The 22,839-nt window shown below is 35.5% G+C and overlaps 1 protein-coding gene and 1 pseudogene across 2 annotated transcripts in view; both read right to left on the bottom strand.

Moving 5' to 3' along the window:
- LOC110553543 (large ribosomal subunit protein uL14-like) overlaps positions 1 to 22,839 on the bottom strand; it is a 295,585-nt pseudogene that overhangs the window by 173,736 nt on the left and 99,010 nt on the right.
- Fut9 (fucosyltransferase 9) overlaps positions 9,260 to 22,839 on the bottom strand; it is a 214,343-nt gene continuing 200,763 nt past the window's right edge. For both annotated transcript variants that reach the window (XM_060386075.1, XM_060386076.1), the window contains one exon: positions 9,260 to 20,907. In XM_060386075.1, coding sequence (XP_060242058.1) covers positions 19,819 to 20,898 — 1,080 coding nt within the window. In that variant the 5' untranslated portion in view covers positions 20,899 to 20,907 and the 3' untranslated portion in view covers positions 9,260 to 19,818. The remainder of the gene's footprint in view (positions 20,908 to 22,839) is intronic.

A 22,839-nucleotide genomic window follows, 5' to 3' on the forward strand; every position in this document is an offset into this window, starting at 1 on the left:
CAGAAAGTTCCTCAGTCACAGTCTGTTACAGGCATATTCATGGCCAATTCACTCAGGCAACGTGCCCTATGTGGGTGACGTTATTTTCCCCTTTAAAAATTCTTCTATATTTCCACCTGTTGATGTAATTAATAAAAATTAAATTACAAGATGAAAATTGATCTACCTCAGCATACAACTATACCACTCTTGGGCATAGACCCAAAGGATGCTTTATCCTGCCAGAGAGGCTCTTGCTGAATCCTTTTCATTACTGCTTTATTCATAGTAACCAGAATCTGTAAACAACCTAGATTCCCTCAACAGAATAATGGATAAAGAAAATGTGGTAAATTAATACCATAGAGCATAAGCCAGTTATTACAAAGAATGAAATCATGGAATTCATAGATAAATTGATGGAAATAAAAAAAAAAACTTTTCTTGAAAAAAATCAGACCCTGAAAGACAAATAAGGTATGATTTGCTTATATGTGGACATTAATTGTTAAGTCAATGATATTGAAGTTACACTCACTATCAGATATTAAATATAGAATAATACAGAACCACAGATATTAAATATAAAATAAGGACTAGAGAAGGGGCAGATAGATTCTACTAGGAAAAGGATATAGAATAGATAGTTACAGATGGTTGTAACTAGAATGGAGGAAAGAGAGGGATTAGGGAGGGGATAAGGAGAAGAGAAATAAAATTAAATGGTATTTGAGAGGTATGTATAACTCTCTCTCTCTCTCTCTCTCTCTCTCTCTCTCTCTCTCTCTCTCTTTCTCTCTCCATATATATATTCTAAATAAAGTCATCAAATAGTGAAAGACACAGAGCCCCAACTTTTGCCACCAAATAAAGCTTCCAGTCCTGGGGTTGGGTTATATATAATTGAGTTCTTAGCCAAAAGGGTCTTATGGGAATACCCAAACAAAACAATGTCCTCCTTGGCAACAATGTTGCCAAGGTTGCTCTTTGCAAACTGAATGCAAGGTCCATTACTGAAGACGACGCTTACATAGCTCATTGAACATGGAAGAGTCAAGCTGGTGCCTAAATAGAGCCTTCACTTCTATGTATTATTGTCTTTGGTACAGGAAAGTACTCTGTATGCTACTGGAAAAGAAACATAAACACTATTTCAGCCACAAACCCTTTGATATGCAATGTTGTCCTACCACAAGGTGCATTAGGGCAATGGCAGCACAAAGATTGTAGGAATAACCAACCAATATCTGATTTAACTAAATGTTCACTCCAGGGGATGGAACCCATACCTGACTCTGCTTGAATGACTAAGAACTTTAGACTAGCTGGACCAGGGACCTAGGCTAAAACAATATACTACTAATTAAAAGAAGAAACAACAAAACAGCAAAAGCAGCTATAAAATGACTCCTATTGATATTTAGCTATACTCATAGATCAGCGCTTTTCTCAGCCTCCATCAGAGAAGCTTCTTCCTTAAGCAGATAGAAATATTAGCAGAGACCCTCAGTCAAACATTATGCAAAGAGGTGGAGACCTTGGATAGTCGGCACTAAAGGAGATACCTCCATTAAATCACTCTTCTTTTGCCTTAAAGAACCACACAGAGAAGGCAGAAAGAATATAAGATCCAGAGGGATGGAGGGCATGAAAGAAACAAAGCCCATCAAATCAACATGATTGTCTTGGTTAAGGTTACTATTGTTGTGATGAAACACCATGACCAAAGCAACTTGTGGAGGAAAGGGCTTCTTTGGTTTACACTTGCACGTTACTGTTCATCATCAAAGAAAGTCGGGACAGGAACTCAAGGAAGGCAGGGACCTAGAAGCATGAGCTGATGTAATGGCCATGGAGGAGTTCTGTTACTGGCTGGCTCCATATGGCTTGCTCAGCTTGCATGTTTACAGAATTCAGGACCACCACCTCAGGTACCATCCACAATGGTCTTGGTTTTCCTCAACAATTAAGAATTAATAAAATGGTCCTTGTTTGGAGAAACAGTCTCATAAAAGAGCCCTGTGCCCAGATATATTTGGTCTTTATGGAACTCCTGTCCTCTCTAGGTCATATTAACTCCCCACCTCTCTTTTTTTTTGATTCCCTGCACTCTGCCGAAGGTATGGTTATGAGTCTTAATATCTGCTTTGATACACTGCTAGGTAGAGTCTTTCAGAGGCTGTCTGTGGTAGGCTCCTGTCCTGTTACTTGTTTGCTCCTACATCCACTGTCCATCCCATTTGTCTTTCTAAGTGAGGATTGATCATCGTATCCTGGGTCCTCTTTCTTGTTTATCTTCTTTAGGTGTATAGATTTCAGTATATTTATCCTATTTTATAGGTCTATATAAGTGAGTATATACCATGTGTGTCTTTCTGCTTTTAGGATACCTCACTCAGGATGATCGTTTCTTGGTCCCACCATTTGCCTGCAAATTTCATGATTTCCTTGTTTTTAATTGCTGAGTAGTATTCCATTGTGTAAAAGTACCACAATTTCTGGATGCAACCTAGAGCCTCTGCTCAGATGTAGCCCTTGGTAGCTCAGTATCCAAGTGGGTACCCTACTAAGGGGAACAGGGACTGTTTCTGACATGAACTCCATGGTGGGCTCTTTGACACACACCCCCTTCCCCCAGGGAGGAGCAGTCCTGCTAGGCCACAGAGGAGGACTTTGCAGCCAGTCCTGAAGACACCTGATGGAAGGTATCAGATGGAAGGAAAAGAGGTTCCCTTCCATCAGTGGATTTAGAAAGGGGCAGGGAGGAGGTGGGATTGGGAGGGAAAGAGGGAATGGGATACAACAGGGATACAAAGTTAACAAAAGTTGTACATAAAGGAATTAATGCTCAACTAAAAGGAAGCTTGATGGTGTTCAATCAGAGGATTGACCTCGTGCAGGAGCAAATTGATACCCTATGGCAAATCGCTCAACCTGGCTGTCAATGAAAGTATGCTGGACTTTGTGTCACTAGCATACAACATGAGAATTTTTCCTGTGCTGCAAATCTGTCTAAACAATTGTCGAGCTATATTATAGGTAATTGGACTGGAGAATTCGATACTACGATGGAGCAGCTGAGAGTGGCCATTGTCACAGTAAATTCTACCGGAGTGGACGCAGGACTAGCCACAGGATTATCAACATGGATTGCTGCAGCCATGAATCATCTGAAGGAATGGGCGGGCATGGGAGTGTTAGCAGGCCTTCTGGTGTTGGTCTCCTTGGTTTGCCTGTGGTATATATGCAAGATTAGAGTCTCACAACAGTGTGATGCAGCCATGATCATTCAGGCCTTTACAGCCATTGAAGCAGGACAGTCTCCCCAAGCATGGTTGGATACCATAAAAAGCTAAAATGATACGCTCAGGATGCGAGGCTAAGCACTGCACTCAGGGTCAGCCGCTTTGGACCCAGAGAAGAGCATGTCTGATTGCATGCGGGTTGATGCCCCAGGTCCCGCCTCTGAGAAAAAGGTATCGGACGGGTCTGATGCTCTTTGGGTGGATGACACCTAAATGAACATCTGTACAAAGTCCCAATTTATTTCTAATATCAGAGATCAGACCTCTACTCTTGCCTGATGCGTCTAAAACAAAAAGAGGGAACTGTAGAGAGCTGCGGAATGCTATGCCTTAAAGATGGAGCTGGTTTCCGCCTTCCACCTTCTCGATGGTGAGTGCTCTCTGTCATGAACAATTCCACATTTGGCTAAGGCTGAGGATCTGGCTTGCTTCCATGTATGTGGACCTATCTGCATTGCCCCCGTGGCACGCCTGGGTTGGCTACCCAGAGGCTATTTAAGCTGTGGGCTGGCTTTCCCCGGGGTCCGAGGATTGTTCAATGTTCCTGAATAAACTGCATTGAAAAAAATAAATAAATAAATAAAAAATAAATGTAAAAAAATAATGAGGATGATGGTGATGAAAAATTAAAAAAAGAAAAACCAAAATTAAATAAATAATTATTTACATGAAAAAAAAATTAAGAAAATGTCCTTAGTGCTTTTGTACAGGCCAATCTTATGGAGGTATTTTCTTAATTGAGGTTCTCTTATCTCAGATGATTTTAGTTCTTGAAAAGTTGACAGAAAACTACCCAGCACAATGATCAAAGCTCATATGTGCTCACAGAGACTGAGGCATCATGCACAAGTCCTGCACAGGTCTGCACAAGGTATTCAGGTACATACGATGGCTTTCAGTTTAGTGTTTCATGGGATTCCTGAATGGGTCTTTGATTTTTATGCCTTTTCTTTAGTCATTTTCTTTTCTTTGATCAATTCAAGTGTGTTAATTTTGTTTTGCTATTTTATTTTATTTTATTTTATTTTATTTTATTTTATTTTATTTTATTATCCTTTAGACTTCTGTTTGGTTTCTAAAGAGAGACAGAAAGGGAATGGATCCAGATCAGGGAGGATGTGAGGATAAACTGAGAGGAGTAGAGGGAGGTGAAAATATAATCAGGGCATATTATGTGAGGAAAAATTATTTTCAATAAAAGGAAAAAGAAATAGAGATAAAGGAGCTCAGGCATCCCTGTACCAGGCCTCATACCCTGATTTCTGAATTCCATTTCCTAAGCCCCACATGGTAGCAACCAATGACACTTCCTCAAGATGTCCTCTGATGTTCATTCACACTTGATTACACACATATGTATGCTAGCACACACACACACACACACACACACACATACTCTCACACCATAGGAAGACACAAAATAAAAAATTATACATATGGATGAATTTCTGCAAATCAATCAGCCCTAGAAGAAAGTTATTTCAAAGAATTAAAAGAATCTATATTGTAAGAAACATTTTGAAGAAGCTGAGTGACACTTTTTCCTTTAAGACAAGTATCAGCAAGAAGAAAATTCTTTTGAATCATTATGGCATCCCAACAATAGAAACACTATTTCTGTTTTGACACATTCAGACAGACTTTGTTGTCTCACTCATTCACAAATCTATATTCAAAACAGATATAATTATAACGTGTACTATGGACATCAGTGTTTCTTATTGTTCAATGTTTATTTTAATTATAGAATGTTACAACATATCAGCAACATGATTTATAAAAATTTCTTTCCATATTTACTATATAGATTGTGTTTTTATTTTCTGTTCTACACAATGAAGCAAATTTTTTGATTCAGAGAGCTCTTTCTTGACCATCAAAATATTTTGTAACGTAATATTTTTATTGATTCTTTGAGAATTTCTCATTATGTACGCAATCACATTCGTTTTTCAGTCCTTCCATATCCACCCTCACCCTTGTGAACTTCTCCCCAAAAGAAAATAAATAATATAAATAATAATACCGACAGCAGCATAGAAAAACTGTCAGTGGCCTGCCCCTTAAATAGGAGTAGTTACCATCCCACACACCCACCAGAAGCTATCAATTGTGGAGAGCTAACTTCAGCATCTTTATCACAGTTTTAAGAGTTGTCTTTACATGAACTCATGGGCTGGCTCTGTGGATCACCTCTACCTGAGCGGGGAGCAGCCTGACCAGGCCACAGAGGAAGACAGTGCAGCCAATCCTGATGAGACCTGATAGACTAGGGTCAGATGGAAGGGGAGGAGGACTTCCCCAATTATTGGACTGGGGAAAGGGCATAGGAGAAGAAGGAGGGAGGGTAGGATTCGGAAGGGATGAGGGAGGGGCTCTAGCTGGGATGCAAAGTAAATAAACTCAATTAATAAAATAAATTAAAAATAAAAAAAATAGTTGTGTTTAATGCCTTCCTGTTTAGGTTGCTCCCTTTGTGGGAGGATGGGGGTCAGGGTGGGGTGGGGGTAGGAGTCGTTCCAGGAGCCTTCACGTCCCTCTTTGTCAACTCTGCACTTACCAGAGAACTCCTCTTATCTTATTATAAGTTTGTGCCTGTTAGAAGCCCATACACATGTGAAAATGGGTGTATTCATATACACCATTTTCATATGCATGTCAAAACCTACACATATACATATAGCACTCATGTATAAACACCAACACATGCACCTACAGCATTCATCTATACATGCCAAGGCAAAATCTGCACAAGATGGGGCCCATCAACCCTCCACATGCAAAGGAGAGGCTTCGGAGCTCTCACCTGTGCCACGTGACTATGCTAACTAATGATTACTGAAGGCGTTGCTTTTTTTTTTTTTTTTCTGAAGAACAGTCCACGGTAAGGCACATAACTCCTCATTTCTACTTTTTTATATAAGTGAATATAATAAAATTCAGTGGTTAAAATAAAACAAAAACAAAGCAAAAACAGCCAAGCCAGATTGTAAATAGTAGGGGGACCTGTAAAGAGGAATCAGGCAGGTGTTGTAGGGGATAAGAGAAGGGTAGAAATGAACAAAACACATTACATATATATTATTAAAATTGTTATTTTATGTATTACCAAAATTAATTTTAAAAAGAGTTGTGCTGTTTCCCAGAATGGGCACAGAATATTAGCTAGAGTCACGGTTACTTCAGGGTCCACACTGATTAGTATTTATGTGGATGGGCTCTGGAAGATGGCTGTTTTGCTTGATGTCTTATGACATTGAAACCAGAGAAGAAAGAGCAATGGGCTTTAGAGCAGATGGCCTCAAGGGGTCTGACATGGATCTTATTTTTCTGAAATGTAAACTGACCTTTTAAGAAAGTTATATTTTATTAATCACTTTTGTAAATGTTTTTGACCACTGATGCATTTTTAATGAGTAACAACAAGAATGTAACTATAATCTGAGAAACAGATTCAATGGATACTATTTGATACAATATTATGAATGATAATTTACAATATTGTCAATTTCTAAATAAACATCAGATATTGACCCTATAGCAATGACCATATAAATGTTTCTAAGGTAATACATTATGAATATATTTATTTATGTTTGAGGAACTTATGGTTTGAATAATTAAAATCCTGACTTGTAAAGCAGCTTATAAGTTTGGTGCTTAATATTTAGCATTATGGAAGAATCTGGCAATATAAAACCAATACTAATCTTCTAATAATAATATATATCCTTCTTTTCCAGATTCTGTTGTGGGACTTTATGTCCTGCAGGCTTATGGAGACTGGGCTCATTGTCCTGCAACATATCAGTTGTTGAATACATTTCCCATTTCTAAGATGTTTTCATAGTATAAGAGAAAGAAGAAATGAAGACCATTACCTACCTGGTAAGTAGTTCTCAGGTTTTCTCAGACCAAGACTGTATCTCCCAAATGTGGTCAATTTGCTTTGAAATGATAGTTACCACTATCAGCAGCCTGCTTCAGATATGGCAGTTTCACAAGTGGTTGCAGTTGGTTTCTTGTTTCATGGCATTTGATCACCAACTGTAGGTTATTTAAAATTCAACATTTTTCTTAACTCTAAGAGCCATCTATGTCCTCTGTAATGAAAGCAACTTCACTGTCTACCCAAGAACATAAATATAGTTGAATTAATAATATATTTTAGAAAAAAATGGTTTAAGAGTGATTGGCAGGACTTAAGAAAAGATGTGATGAAAAAATACTTGTACTACAATTTAGTCAGGTACTTTTGTGTATCGTCTGTATTAGTTAATTTAATGTGTTATTTTTATGGTGCTTGGGACCAATCAGGATCTCATCTATACTAGCCAAGTACTTTAAGATCGAGCCATGCTCCCAGGTTTCAAGATGAGAAGTCGCGAGCAAGTGCTCCTGAGTGTTACAATTAGAAGACAGAGAGCTGAGAGCTGGGCATGAGCAGTCTATCTCCAGGCCCCAGGTATTTTGGGCTTCCAAATTATGTGCTTCTTTTAGCTAGGTGAAGATACTGTGTCTTAACAAACCTTGCAAACCTTAAAAAATGGATATGACATTTAATGTCGGTTATGTTTTAAATGATTTATATTATCATAAATATGTATTTGGTGGTTTCCACATATTGTACATCTGCTCATACATTTTCAAGAACTTTTGATGCTAGAGTGTAAATCAAATCAAGACAATCCAGCTCCAGTCATATATCCTGCTCTACAGTTATTAGTTTGTATGTCAAGCTCTTCATATTCTCATATTTTATAAATACCTCATTGCCTATATTCATGAATGTGCTGTTAAAATTACAGAGCTTACTTTACTGTGTTATCTCCTTAAGACTTTGCTAAGACCTGCTTTGAAGGGCTCACCTAATTTGCTAACTAAATTCTCACTCCTATGAACATGATGACCATTTCCTGTTTTTGAACCTTTTGAAACATTTAAAATTTGGAATATATTTTGAATTATAATAATATATTTCTTTGAATATAATATTAAGAATGACATGACTTCACCAGGGAGAGAAATTGCCTGGGAAGTGGTTGAAGTGGGAAGAGAGCAGGACAAGTTAGAAGCAAATAAGTGTTTAGAAACTTTGCTAGAAGCCAAATACTAAAGGACAAAGCTGACCTGCCAACAAATGAAGAGCTTACCCCAAAACAGACAAATTAATGAAAGAGCTCAGTTAAGTGTGTAAGTTTGGGGTGATGTGGAGATGGGGATTGTTGGTTAGCCACACTTTAGTTGATTTTTTTTCCTTTTTCATATTTTGTTATTTATTTCTATTATTAGTGATAATATCAAGTAGAGATTTTGAAACTTGAGTTTCTCAGTACAGATAAAAAACTTTTTGAAGCCAATGGTAACAAATCAGAAGAAAAATGTCCTATCTAAGAGGTGTTTTGTGATCAATTCACTGTAAAGAAAAAGAATCAAGTTTTGACTCAGTGATGCAACTTGCATCAATATCATTGCACAAAGGACTGGAAAAGGGAGATGTGATGACATCCTTTCACAGTGGTGTTCCAGTTATTAGATGACAGAGGGCAATCAGAAGACAGAAAAAGATTTCCATAACATATGTATTTTGAGATTGTAGCTATTGTTGAGTCTGCAAGGCTGAACTGGAAGAATAAGGAGGGTGGGAGATGCAGAGACTCAGAGAATGGAGAAAACAGAAAACGGGCTTCAAAGTTTGACCAGGACAGAATGAGATTTTCCTGATCCCCATGCACAGAAGTCCAATTATTAAAGGGTTTAGTTGCATTATTGAACTCGTTGAAACCATACTTACAATAATCTTCATGTGTACACTGGTTTTGATGTTTGGTTTGATATCTATAATGAATGTGTATCTGGTATTTATAGGTATTTAAAATTTTAAATTCAATATCAGCAAATCTAGGTGAGTGAAAATAAATTGAGAGGCTAAGATTAAATGTAATCATGGCAAATAACCAAAACTACTGTCCATTTAATTTGAGTTCTTTTATTTTAAATATTCACATTACAGGAATTCATTAGGCCTGAATAGAACATTGTTATTTACACATTCAATAATTCCAATGTCTTATCAGTGAGGTATTTACATCAAATATAGTAAATGTGACATTAGAAAGAGACTTCTTTCTTACAGGCTCAAATTCTTTATACATTTACTCTTCCTTTGAAACATTGTGAAGACTTAAAATCCGTACTTGCTAAACAAAATTTCACAGAATTGTAGCATTCACATCATATATTTATACGCCTGAAAAAAGACAATGATGAACTGGACGAACATAGTTTTGGTGTATTTTTAAGGGATGGAAATTTCAAACGGCAACTTTCACTTAATTTATGGAAAGTACAATTTTTCCAAATAGCTGAAAGTACAGATTTCCTATTATATCGTGCCTTTCATGGCTTATTAAAATATTTGCTTAGCTGCCACAAAGTGTTGTTATTTACAGGTTATGTCAATGGAGGGAAGCATGCAATATCAAACTAAGAGCTCATATGAGAAGTTTTTTGCATGTTACACACCTACAGTATCATGAATGGTGTAATCATCCTTTCACACGCCTACAATGTCATGAACGAATGATCCAGTAATCCTGTTTACTGCTCACACCTATCATGACTGTTGTAGTTGCCCTCTCTCAGGCTGGGCAGGCTGTTCATCATTTGGATCAATGCTTTTCTTTGGGACTGCAAGAGGACTGATCTTCAGGATTTTGATTTAAAATAGTTAACTAGAGTCAATTTTCTTAGCATTATATTAACCTAATTGATGCTGTTAAGAAGCCATCTTCTGTAAATAAGTAAGCAAATAAATAGATAGCTAAGGTTTTCATTGTTTTGATAGCATAACAGTGAAATCACCTTCCAACACCATGAATGTTTATACTGGTGATTTGAGTGATTGAGCTATGTTCTCCTCATTATAGGTTAGAAAAAAAAAATTACTTCTTATTTGACGAAGGAGCAGTTGGTCTACATATATTACCTGTTTGAAATTAGGCCTTTCAAAAACAAGTATGTTTCTGAGACAAATCAAACCAACCAAACAAAATGCTTGGACACATCCTTTCCAGAATGGAATGAGCTTTATTTTTAAAGATATCTGTAAATTATCATCATGTAAAGACATATCTCTGTTGCCAAAATTCATACTGCTTATATGTTTTGCAAATTACTAAAAAACAAAACAATGAGTCTACCATTACCCCCCCTCTCCCTTGCGGTACCAATTGGCTGTCTACACAGTAAGGATAGCCTGTTATTGCTCAAGTCAGTGTAATGCAGTTCTGATCAGTGTTTCTCCCTTTTGGCAGTAGTACTGATTTTGGCAGTGTTTCAAAAAAAAATGATAAGCTTATACAAAAAAGTTACCAGAATATTGTATTTATATAATGGAACTCATAAAATGGTTTTTTTCATGTCTTCATGTTTTGTAATATTAAATTGCCGTGTAGTCGGTTGCAAAGTTTACCAGCAAATTGTTTTATTTGTTGTGGTTTATTGCCAACAACTCCAAAAAAGTATTTTGTGAAAATTTGCAACATTATAATGTAAAGTAGGAAGAAAAACTAAAGCAGAATGATATTGCACCTTGGTTCACTGGCTCATCAGCACTAAGAATCACATATCAGTTTGTAAATATTCAAAAAGGACTCTTGAAAGGATGTGAACCATGCACACAGATTAAGACAAAGCTTGCATGTAAGTTAGCAGTAGAAAAGTATGCCCCCAAGGCTGCATGATTCATTTCAGCATGCATTGTTTTCACTTACAAACACAATATTAATATTGTCATATAATACTTAACATCTTATTTCAGACATGCATTGACTACTAAAATAAGATTTTAAAGAAAAACTGATGTTTGATATAAAATAATCATGTTTTTTCAAGTGTGGAAAAATACTCTACAAAAAAATAAGTAGAAAAGTGATTTCTGATCAATGTATGATTTTATCTATAAAACCCCAGATGAGTAATTAGTGTGCTTACAGCAACCCTGTTGGCTCTGCATCATAATGACACACCCATGGATTAACGGTGTTAAGAGCTGGCACAATGCAACGAAATTCTTCTAATAACATGAGCCTATGAACTATACATTTGGCATTAGATTTCAGAGTATTTGAAGTTTGCTTGAACACGATAATATCATAGTGCAAATTACAACAATAAAATATACACTTGCTTTCAAAGTAGCTTTATGAATTACTGATGCTTACAATTCACATCTTAGAAGGATTGGCACATTTTGTTTCAGTGTGATCGCTTTGACCTCCATTCCTTGAGCATAAGTCCCTTTATTAAAATTACTTGAACTATTCAGGCCAAGCACTGGCTATGCCTGTATGGCAACCTTGAATGGAATCAAGTTACCACTTTGAACATTCTCTGTTCTTTGTGAAACTTCACTACATTTTCTTCGTTAGCAGCACTTAAAACTGTCTGTCAATTCTCCCCTAACCCATTTTTTACCACCCATAGGACATAGCCACCTGAAAGAAAGCATGGAAGAAAACTCTAGAACATATGGTAGCTCATATACTTGAACCAAGTTTTTTGATCAACATCAATATTTATGAAGACATTTTAGATGGATCTAATATACAGTCTATTACCTTTAGATAACAGATGAGAAATCCATGGCTCAGAAATGCTAGCAAATTATATTATAGGTGCCGATAGCTAAAATGGATTTTGATCATGAGTTAACTTCACATTTCCTTGTTTTTTTTTCTTGGGTCTAAATTTAGACTTTTAATCTCCTTATCATGTGTTTATTTTTGAAAAGCACTTTTTTATCCCATGATGATATAGATGCAGAATAAACCAGATAATTGAATTTATAAGTATGGTCATTGTATTTAAGAAAGGGAGTATTGCCTTTTACCCTTATCGAATATGTAAAAATATTTATATTTTACATTGTCATACTCTGTAATACCATCACAGTTGAATTTAAGGGATAGAAAGAGGAAAGGAGGAAAAACATAATCCTAGTCCCTTGATTATTTTATAAAATCATTGCATTAGAATCTGTGATGAATTTTGTTTTCTTAAAAGCATATGGGTTCCAGTTTTATGTAGATAATCAGGTAGTCTTGCCTCTGTTCTCATTATAATCCATGGAGGTACATAATAGCCTAATCCATGAGCACTCCTTTTGATCTCACATTGACAAGGATGACATCTCTAGAATTTTCTCAACTGTGGGCTGAAGGGAGCTAATGAGGTCAGTCTGAGACTAAGGGCTGCATTGTAACCTTCATGTCTTTCTTACCTAATGAGTAGTTCTGGGTCTTGGATATTAATTGAGTCTTTATGAACCATTTTGGCCAAGCCTGACACTCTCGCTGCTACATCCTTAATAATCAATACTGAGTGCAGGCCTGTGTAGAAAAACTTTAACATGCTTCTACAATCTTAGATTGTAGAGAAATCACCTGTAACACATTTTTTTTTCAGGAAAATGTATATGTTTTTCACAATGAAACTCTAACAGTCTCTTATTTATTATGCTTTACATTTTCAACTAATTCAAAAATATTGGTGTCCTGTGAATTTAGTAAACCAATTCAATTTTTGAGGTCTTCTAATGTTATAATTAAAATATAACATTTCTAGTAATTAAAAAATACTTTAAAATAATTAATATCCGGTTTTAATTATTACTTTTTAACGTGAAGTTTTTTTTAAGTGTTTGTTTTTTGGGCCATTCAACTTAAAAATTATGTATATGCATAGTTGAGATTGCTCATGTCAAAACTCTATTTATTATGGAATTCGTAGAGTATTAATCACATCTTGGCTAAATCTATTTGATTTCTGCATCACTGAACAAATTAATTTCTGTTTAATGAGTTTATATCTTAACATTTGACTTTTTTTGTAATCTTTAAGGAAGGTACAGGGAGGCTCAGTTCTCTTTGCATTTATCCTAAGCTGGCTCTATGCCTAAACTAGCTGTCAGTGTGATGTATTTAGTCAAGTTGATGGATATTTCTACTTCCTCACCAGAAAATAATCTCTGAGAATCTTTCTGCTATTGTATACTTGGACTTCAGCTGTATTAGCTGCTACTGAGCTAAATTAATATCAAGTGACTGATTTCTCATAATAGTGAAGAAAAATTAGTCCTGTTTATTTCAGGGAATGGTATTTGCTTAGTGGGGTGAGCAAATACCCTCTGTCTGTCTGTCCCTCACTATCACCCCCAAGCCCGTTCCAGGATTTTCTAATTGCAGTAGACAGTACTGCATGCTTCATACCTACGTTTGTGCATATTGAGGATTAACCGTTCTAATTTCAGGAATGTCAGTGCTTGCTTTCACACTATGTCTATGTATTTCTCTTTTGTTGAGTAATCACCCTTCGGCTTGTTTAAATTTTCAGCAGTCCTTTTTGAGCTGAGCTACAAGATGAACAACAATAGATGCTAGAGCTGAAATTTTAATATATTCTAGATTATAATCTAGATTTTTCTTATTCTCTTTTACAATCACAGAGGCATATCTCAGTGGTAGAACACTCAAATAATACACATAAATGTATGTGTATATAATTATCTAATGTTTTAGAAATGGATTCATTTATTTTCAAAATAGGCTACACCTACCATACACTTACAAATCCTGACACAGAGGTGATGAGCTCAGGCACAGCTAGTTAATAGCATAGTTTGCATTTAATTCTGAATTCATGATGCAGACAAAAAACAATGTTATAACTTATTGTCATATCCCTCAAAATTCTGAGACCCAGGAAAGCAATTAATTAAACATGTGTGATATTTTAATAGCTGCAAGAGACCATAATAACTATCTACCTTGTTTTTGTACTTAAAAGAGGAAAAAAATGCATTTAAAAACTAAGAATTAAAGAGAGAATTAAAGAAAAAGAATTCCAGGTAAACATCTAGAAATGGTAAGCAGTTTGTCCTGAATCATAACTGAGAAGCAGCACAACTGTACAAGACATCATAGGTTTGAGAGACACCTTGGGCTATGAAATACAACATACTTAAGAAGATTCCAAGTGAGATAAAGAAAGGCAGCATCTCATGCCTGTTTTGTTCAAACATAGAATAGTTTCTCCTCAATAAGAAGGACATAGACTGCCAAAACTAGCAACATGTCTGAGGTGTTTAGAGAGTTATTAAAAATACAGACCTAAGCAATCAATAATATGTATTATAGCAATCTTTCAAATGATGTAAATTGTTGCTATATCATTGATCTAGGGAGTCCCCAAGGCACATTTGAATCTGAAAACCTCTGCCAAGTGGATAACTTTGTAATAACAGCATGGCTTGTGCCTTCCTACTTTTTTTCCCTGTTGTTGTTGTTGTTAGCTAAATTTTTTGTTTTATTATCTGAAGAGGTTCCAATTGCATGGAACAGGGACTAGGTGTCAGTACTATTAGTACATGTCTCTGCAAGTTCTAGATCCCATGGCTTGGAAGGGGATTAATGGTATGGAATTTGCTTTTAAATGAAAATACATTAAATGCATGTTAAATGAATATAAAAATAAATTAGACATTAATTCTGTAACGTCTAATAAAAGAATAAAAAAAATTAAATGTAGTCAGTCTTATACACACAAACAGTATAATCGTGTTGGAGGGCCTAATGAGCTTCCACTGAATTCCTGAGTTTTACATCAATAAATATTTTTAGATTATTATAGTAAGAATTTGAGTAGTGCATAAAAATCTGAAATGCTTGAGAATAGGGTTCCGCATATGGTTGGTTTCCTATAGGCAACTAAATTCCCAGGGAACAGTGTGTTACAAAATACCTAAGAGGAAAATAAATACAAAAGAAAAATATTAGTTAATAGAGCACTTACTACATTGTAAGCTCCAGTAAAGAACCATGATTATGTTTTTTCCAGCACTCAAATAACCAGTTTCATGCTTTAAAAATTTAAATTTTGTTATAGAGAAACAAGAAGAAATTAGATTTGAAGTATTAACTTCCGAAAATACTTTTAGGTGGGAAGGGAAATTTAAAATTTAAATTTTTGCATATATCAATCTAGGCCTGCTATTAAAAAGCAGGGTGCTGAAGGAATCCTTACCAACATAATTTGTCCAGAGAGGTCAAGTGATTTCCTCAAGGCTACAGTTGTTGCAGTGACAACCTAGCATAGAATTACTCATGTTTCTAGGTTAGCAGTGTGTCTACCATTTAGACTCTACTAAGTGCTTATGAGTATGGATGGACCGAACATGAATCACAAAGAAGGACAATACTTTGAGGGGTAGCAGAGCTTATCCATTTTTCAAAGTGCCATTAAAAACTCCAGAGTCGACATGTCCACAGCAAGAACAGCCTGTCTGCTGGTCTTCGCAGTACATGCACTAGACAACAAAAGCAATTAGCAAAGGCAAAGGGTGAACCTCTGTCCCTCTCCCCATAGTTTGGTGATATGTACTTGCCTGTCATGGTGTTTTATTCTGTATTCTCCTTACATATTAATTCCTTTTTATTGGAATCTGTTGGTGAGTGGTTAATATTAAAATAGAACAAATTCCAAATCTAGTTTAATCTTTTTTAACGTTTTATTTCTTTTTGAGTCTTAAAATATAAGATAAGAAGGACTTAAACCTCCTGTAGTCTGCATCTGGGAGCAATATAAATTATAAAACTAATATAAAATATATCTCTATTCAGTGTGAAGAAGCTGGTATTGGGCTACAATAAAAGTGTCTTTCATGTCCACGAATTTGATTGATGTAACTATTTGATAGGCATTTGTTAATAACCCTCCTGCATAAGGAGCTGCTTATACTCTAGCTTCTAAAATCTGTTATATTCAGTAGCTTGGTTACAACTTTTAACACCTCCCTCTCTTGAAATTAGAGGTTAGGGATGCTGACAGACTTGGTCAAGCACAAAGTAAAATGTGGAGAACTAGAATATTTTGAAACATTAATTTACACCAAATGCTTTCTGGGTGAATAACAGCCATGAAATCTAGTCTGAAATTAGACACGTGAAAAAAAAAATCTCAGTAGTTTGTTTTCTGTTTTTATTTCTCCCTTAGTTAATCTCTAATTTGAGGCAAGAATTTAAAAGCTCAGCAAATAGTTCCTTAAGTGTTCTGTCCCTTTACATTTCAAGGGTTTTGGATCAAGCTCCATACATTCTAGGACTGTGCCTTTTCATAGTAAATATGAACCTTGTAAATTGATATTGGTTTCCCACTAAGATTATTTTTTTATATTTTCTACTTCAGATTAAGTCATGGCTGTCCTAAAATTTATGGCTGCCATGGTCTTCCCTCTTTAAAATATAATACATCTAGATAAATAATTCAGTAAATTTTCTTATCGGTTAGGCTTAAAATAATTATTTTCAAATTCTTACTAATAAGTGCTGCATTAATTAACAATTAAACATTCACAGCACTGGTGATAATGACTGTCTACACTTTTGAGTGAAAACTTGTTTATGGACTTTTTAGATTCATCATCATGTGTTCCTAGATACATTATCTGTCTTATTATAATCAACAGCAAGCCGATTTGGTTCAATAAATCTATTTTTCATAAAATATATTCTTAGAAAAATTGTGAGCCACAGGATTTATTAAAAGAGTGGTCAATGGCATATCTTTTCAGTGGCTATTTCTCATAAATAGTGAATCTCATTTCCTCTGCTAATGTTCAACAGCTAAAACAACTAAATCAGGAAAAGTCTACATCTCAAAGTTCCATTTACTATATATTCAAAGGCTGAAGTCCTTCCAGAATGTACCAACCCACAGACACTAAATAATGCCAATATGATATTTACATTTATAAGAATTGAGACGTATTTGTACAGAAAGGTGTGGATAGGATAGAGAAAACAGGAGATTAATAGCAATAGGATCCTTAAATGCTAATCTCTACTATCATTACGTAAGGAGTTGGCATGCCTGTCTTTCAGCGTATGTCAGGAATAAATAATGTCTTTATAAGTAGTTAACTCATAAACAGAAAGAAGAGTTTGACTTATGAATATTGTTTTGATTTCTTCTAATTAAAGTAAAACAGTCTCATTCATTGTGCACTTGAAATTTAGACATTAACTCCTATAGCTTGGCATTGGGCTCTCACTGTACAGATGAAACAGTGGAACCTTGGCTTTGCTAATATTATGGGTATTTAGTTGCAGTTCCAGTCCAAAAATGAACTTAAATTCATAGTCAACGGAAGAGGTAATTAATTGTCTTCAGGTCTCTTAGCATCCAATTTAGCAATGGTGGATGCAAGCAATATCAAACACTTTCCACCTTTCAAAGAAAGCAGACTTTAAACTTAGCAATGCATCTTTAGGGCTCTACAATTCATAGATCAAAAACATAACACATAAATGTGTGAAACTGACTTTTCAACAAATAAATGTATGATCAGAGCCTTTAGGAAAGCGTTCATATAATGTACTATTTCTTAATAGATAGAAAAATCAATGTGTGGTTAGAAGAGATAATGTAAAGGAAATTTATGTTGGGTCAGATGATTAAAAAGAGCTTGCAATTCCAACACGTGTTGAATAGTTAAACAACTGGGCAAATTTACTAGTATGTGTGTACATATATATTAGTATATACTAAATCAATAATGACTCTTACAATCTCCTTTGAGAATGGTAAAAGATGCAATTTATAAGAAGCTTGTGTCACAAACCAGGCAGTGACAGCACACTCTCATCTTTATTTCTCTGGTAGTTTGAGACTGACATTACCTGTGCAATTATGTGTAAAAAAAGAAAAAGAAGAAAGAAGGAAAGAAAGAAAGGAAGAAAAAAAAGAAAGAAAAAAACAAAGGAAGGAAGGAAGAAAAATACAGAGAACATGGGATCAAGCTCTCTGTTTAATTCTGTTTTGTTTTGTTTTCTTAAGTCCTTCCCATGCTGGGGAAACTCATTCCCTCACAGAGCACATACTTGCTGTTTACTGAAATAAAATTAATCTTCCCTATAATCTATTTGTGGTGCAGAGAGAGTGTGTAAGCTCTGTTGATTACAACAGGAAATAGAAAAAGTATAACTAACCACAGAAGATCCAACTAGATGTCACCAGAACATTATTTTTTTTTTTTCTGGTTTTGGTCAGAGTAGATCACAAGCATTAGAAATCCTTTGGAGAATAATGTTCTGTAAACATTATTTTCAAACAAGGAGTTTTCATATCTGTTTTCTTTTTAACCTACTATACCCACATTTGCCTATCTATTTTTTCCACACTTACAGAAGAGGATTTCTGCAGGCAGCTGAACGTTCACAAATATCAGGTCTCCAAATTCAGTGCAATAATAAGTTTACATTGGTTCTGTAAAGCCCTGAATATCATAGCAACATATGCTATGTATGGATAATATTTAAAATGGAATAAAAAAAGGTAAATTTCAATTAGCAGCTATGAGCTAGAACTGTTGCTTTCCTGAAACAAATTTTACCCATGACTTTTTGTTGTTAATTAATTTAATACATAAATATTGAAATTTTACTCTATGTCAGCACTGTGTATTTCTTGTAGGTTCTCACTGTATTATATTTAATGATATGTTAGACCCATTAGTAAAATTTTTGTTTGGGTTCTTTTAGATGATAGGATATATCTTTCAAGTTTTTTTCTGTTTATTACCCAATACATAAAATAAAACTTTTCAATATGGATGCTTTGGAAAAGTGTTTTAAATGAATGGAGTAATTAAAGTTATATAAATGTCAAAATTTATACATGTATTTGCATTTGCAAATATCATTTTTTCATTGTTATATGAGGGGATTACTTACTTTTAGAACAATGATTATCCTCAGGATTTGAAGGGAAACTATCAAAGATTAGGTGTTATTAGGCACTAAAAAATATCACAATACCCACATAAATTGTATGTCTCACAATTCTTGCATACTTACTTTAGATATTTAAAGTCCACCATTCCAAGACAACTTAATGAAATTGAATATGAAGTCTACTAACTTTGGGATTCATATCTTTCTTATTTGCTACATGAGTAAGTTCATCCTCACAAATGTGATAAATAAGCAATAATTGCGTCAGTTACCGACAGCATCCAATTCTGAAGTCAAGTAGGTTTAGAATTAAGTAATGCTATAACCCTTCTCTGTTCACATATGCAAGCTAGATTCTAGATAGTATAATACTTGGTAAAAAGTCTCCCGTATTTTAGGGTATGCATTTTCATTTCCCAAATCTATTAAAGATCTGATTGGTATAGAAATATCGAAATCATAATCTTTCTTTACAGGCAACTATAAAATGTGAAAAAGAATGTTTACAAATGAGAGTGACAAATAAATTATTTTCAGTGTTCATTATCACATATATACAGGATAATTTAAAACCAAATGGAATGATTGCTGATTCTGATCTCTTAAAAATTTCCATCAAAATATACATGTTACTTAAGGGTTTTAAATAAACTGTCACACAAAAGCAAAGTGATTCTATTATCCTTAAAACTTGAATGATGTGTCATTAACATATTTTGCTAAATTTGAAAATGATGGAAACTTTAATTCCAAAACCATTTCTCTAAATTACCAACAGACTTATACTCTTGATGCCGTTTTACGTGATCACAAGCTAGGCATGCATGTGATTCCCAAAATCGTGGGAGGTTTACAGTAAAATCCTTCCTCCAGTTAAAGTAACTAAGGTACAGCTTATTGTTTTTGTCAACTTCCTTCAGATACTTTGCCAACTCACTGGGAGAGTTATAATCTTCCACATGAATGAATGAATCAGCTGGAATATAATTCTCATAGTTTTCCCTAGATGGTCCAAGGACAACAGGTACTGAGCCAGCCAAAAATGCATTGTAGAGCTTTTCTGTGATGTAATCTTTATGAATTGAATTTTCGAAAGACAGATAAAATTTACAAGTAGATATGGTGGGAATCAGGTTTTTATCATTCACATACTCTCCAAACGCTTGCCCATACGTGTGGATCTCAATACTCTTGCTGAGCTCGTTGTAGTACTTGACCCTGGCATGTTCAGGGTTCCAGTTACTCACGACCCAGCACACCAACTTTTCTTTGCTTGGCACTTCAAACACAAAGGGATTCGTGCTCACCGTCAAGAACCCATAAGGCACTTGAATATCTGAGTCGCGGCGGTAGGTCAGAGTCAGGTTGAACAAGTGCTCAATGCCACTCTTTTGGGGGGTATGAGTGGGTGACTCCAAGTTCATCCAAATCCACTTCTGAAAGGGTGGCCTGGCCTGCTGAGGTAAGTTAGTCAGATCCCAGCTGATGTCTCTGTGGTGTATCAGGACCGCGTGGGATTTGTTGTACAATGAACGGTCCGTTGTGAGATGGCACCCTTGGATGTTGAACATCGCTTGGCAGGACGTAAGGTCAAAAGTCTGCCCAAATGGCCACACCCAAACGAGAATAGTGGTTTCATTAAAATAATCAGTTTTCGCGGAGAAGAAATTTTTCATCTTCAGCACAGAACTTGCAGACTCCATTGGACTGAAGACCCAGCTGTTCGTGGGTTTGATGTAAATGAGCAGACATGCCACAAAGCAGCCCAGGATGACGCAGACGATTAGAAATGGGCGAAGAATGCCTTTGGATGTTGATGTCATAATTTTTTTCTGTGGAACAGAAAAGCATAAGTGAAGGTAAGGTTGGTAACAAAGGAGGAAATTATAAATACAACAGAAAAGAAATAGTAAGACTGTTGTAATCATGAAATCAACTGTAATTTCTTTTCAGTATTAACAGCCACTGTGAGAAACAGGCTTCATTTAGGTGTAAAACTGCGTTTAAATGGAAGTTTCCTGGAAACTCTGGCCTGGCAAGAAGAAATCAGAATTCACCCTCAAAACACACTTTGAGTTAGGTGAACCACTTCTTCAGTGACCTCTATTCTGTTTTCGTTTGCTTAAAATTACAAAACAACAGCAACAAAATCCTGACAAAATAGACCACCATAATTAGAACCATGACTGAACTCATCATTGACTTGCTATTCATGAGGTCCCAATTATTGATTGTTGATCTTAGAGCCTGAGCTGTTGGTGTTCTGTTCAGGAAGTTGTGCCAAGGAGGGTAGGATCCACTCTTGCAGAGCTCACTTTTAAATTCAGGTTGCTGGTGTATGGTATGAAGGTTTGATCACTGGTTTATGATCACAGTTTTCCTCAGGGCAGGCAAATATCATCTTAGTGATAGCAGGGTCAGTCTGTTGATGGGCTTTGCTTTCTTCACTGACGTGCCATTACCATCTGGGCAGAGCAGTTGTTTGATAAGCGCTCCATGTAGTCTGTAAACGAATGACCGAGCTACTTGTGTAAGGCTCTGTGTCAGTAACCACAAACACAAAATATGAACCAAGTGTGAATTTGTGTTTACCTGTTTTCACTAAGAACTTGGCATACGCTCATGCAGACAATGAAAACCAAAATGATAGAAAATATCTGGGCAATTTTTTTCCTATTTCAAATTTAGTATGCATGCAGTCAGTCAATTTTAGCCTCTTTCTTTCTTTCTTTCTTTCTTTCTTTCTTTCTTTCTTTCTTTCTTTCTTTCTTTCTTTCTTTCTTCCTTCCTTCCTTCCTTCCTTCCTTCCTTCCTTCCTTCTTTTTTCTTTCTCTTTCTTCTTTTTCTCTCTCTGTTACTCTCCCCTTCAAACCCCCCATTACTTGCTTGCTTTCTTTAGCTAAATGAAAAGAATCAGACAGAAAACAATGTTGCATTTCCTTCAATTTTCCTGTTTCCCAGTCATTTTGTTTTGCTTATTCTTCCCTTTACATGCTCCATCTCTACTACAGTCAGGGTCAATTACTAAATAATGGGGCAGTTACTGCACAGAGACTGTCAGGGAAGTTTGCCTGCTAGAGCCAAGTTGACATTCTTTGACAGGAACTATTTCGTTTATTCCCCATAACTCAAATTCAGTGGGAAAACCCAACATGTTTTGATCTATCAATCACTCCAGTATTTTTAAAGCCTCGAGACAGTTTCTATATAGCTCTCGCCAGTGACATCTATGAATGTGTAGAATAAGGGAAATTGTAGCCATAAGTAGGGTAATTGAAACTTTTCAGTTATTCTGAATAGCCTTATAGAGTGTGAGAGATGACAAAGAAAAGAATAGAATCTTTGGTAAAAAAAATAATGCTAAGCTTTGGTATGGGAAATATTGTTTATTTGAGAAACTCTTTTCAATACTGCTCTAATGCATGCTTTAAAAAATGAAAGATATTTTAAAATACAAAACACTCAACCTTGTGATTTTCAAATGATAGATTCATGTGTAGGTACTGGTGGGAAAAATGAGAAATGAAAGAAAATGGCAAGCTTCTTTCGAGACTATGATTCTATCGTAAGCCTCTGTGCTTGTGTTATTGTTCAGGATATTTTCAAATCAAGTATTCATCCTTATTTTAAAATGAAAATAATATCTAGTAAACTATAGAACAGAATTCAGCAATGGCCTACATTCTCAAGGTTGTAGCTTACCACTTGGGCATTATCTCCATGTGGTGGCTACTGCATTTTATTGTCTTTCCCACATTACACAT

The sequence above is a fragment of the Meriones unguiculatus genome, chromosome 6 (genome assembly GCF_030254825.1).
Source record: "Meriones unguiculatus strain TT.TT164.6M chromosome 6, Bangor_MerUng_6.1, whole genome shotgun sequence".
Classification (NCBI taxonomy): Eukaryota; Metazoa; Chordata; class Mammalia; order Rodentia; family Muridae; genus Meriones; species Meriones unguiculatus.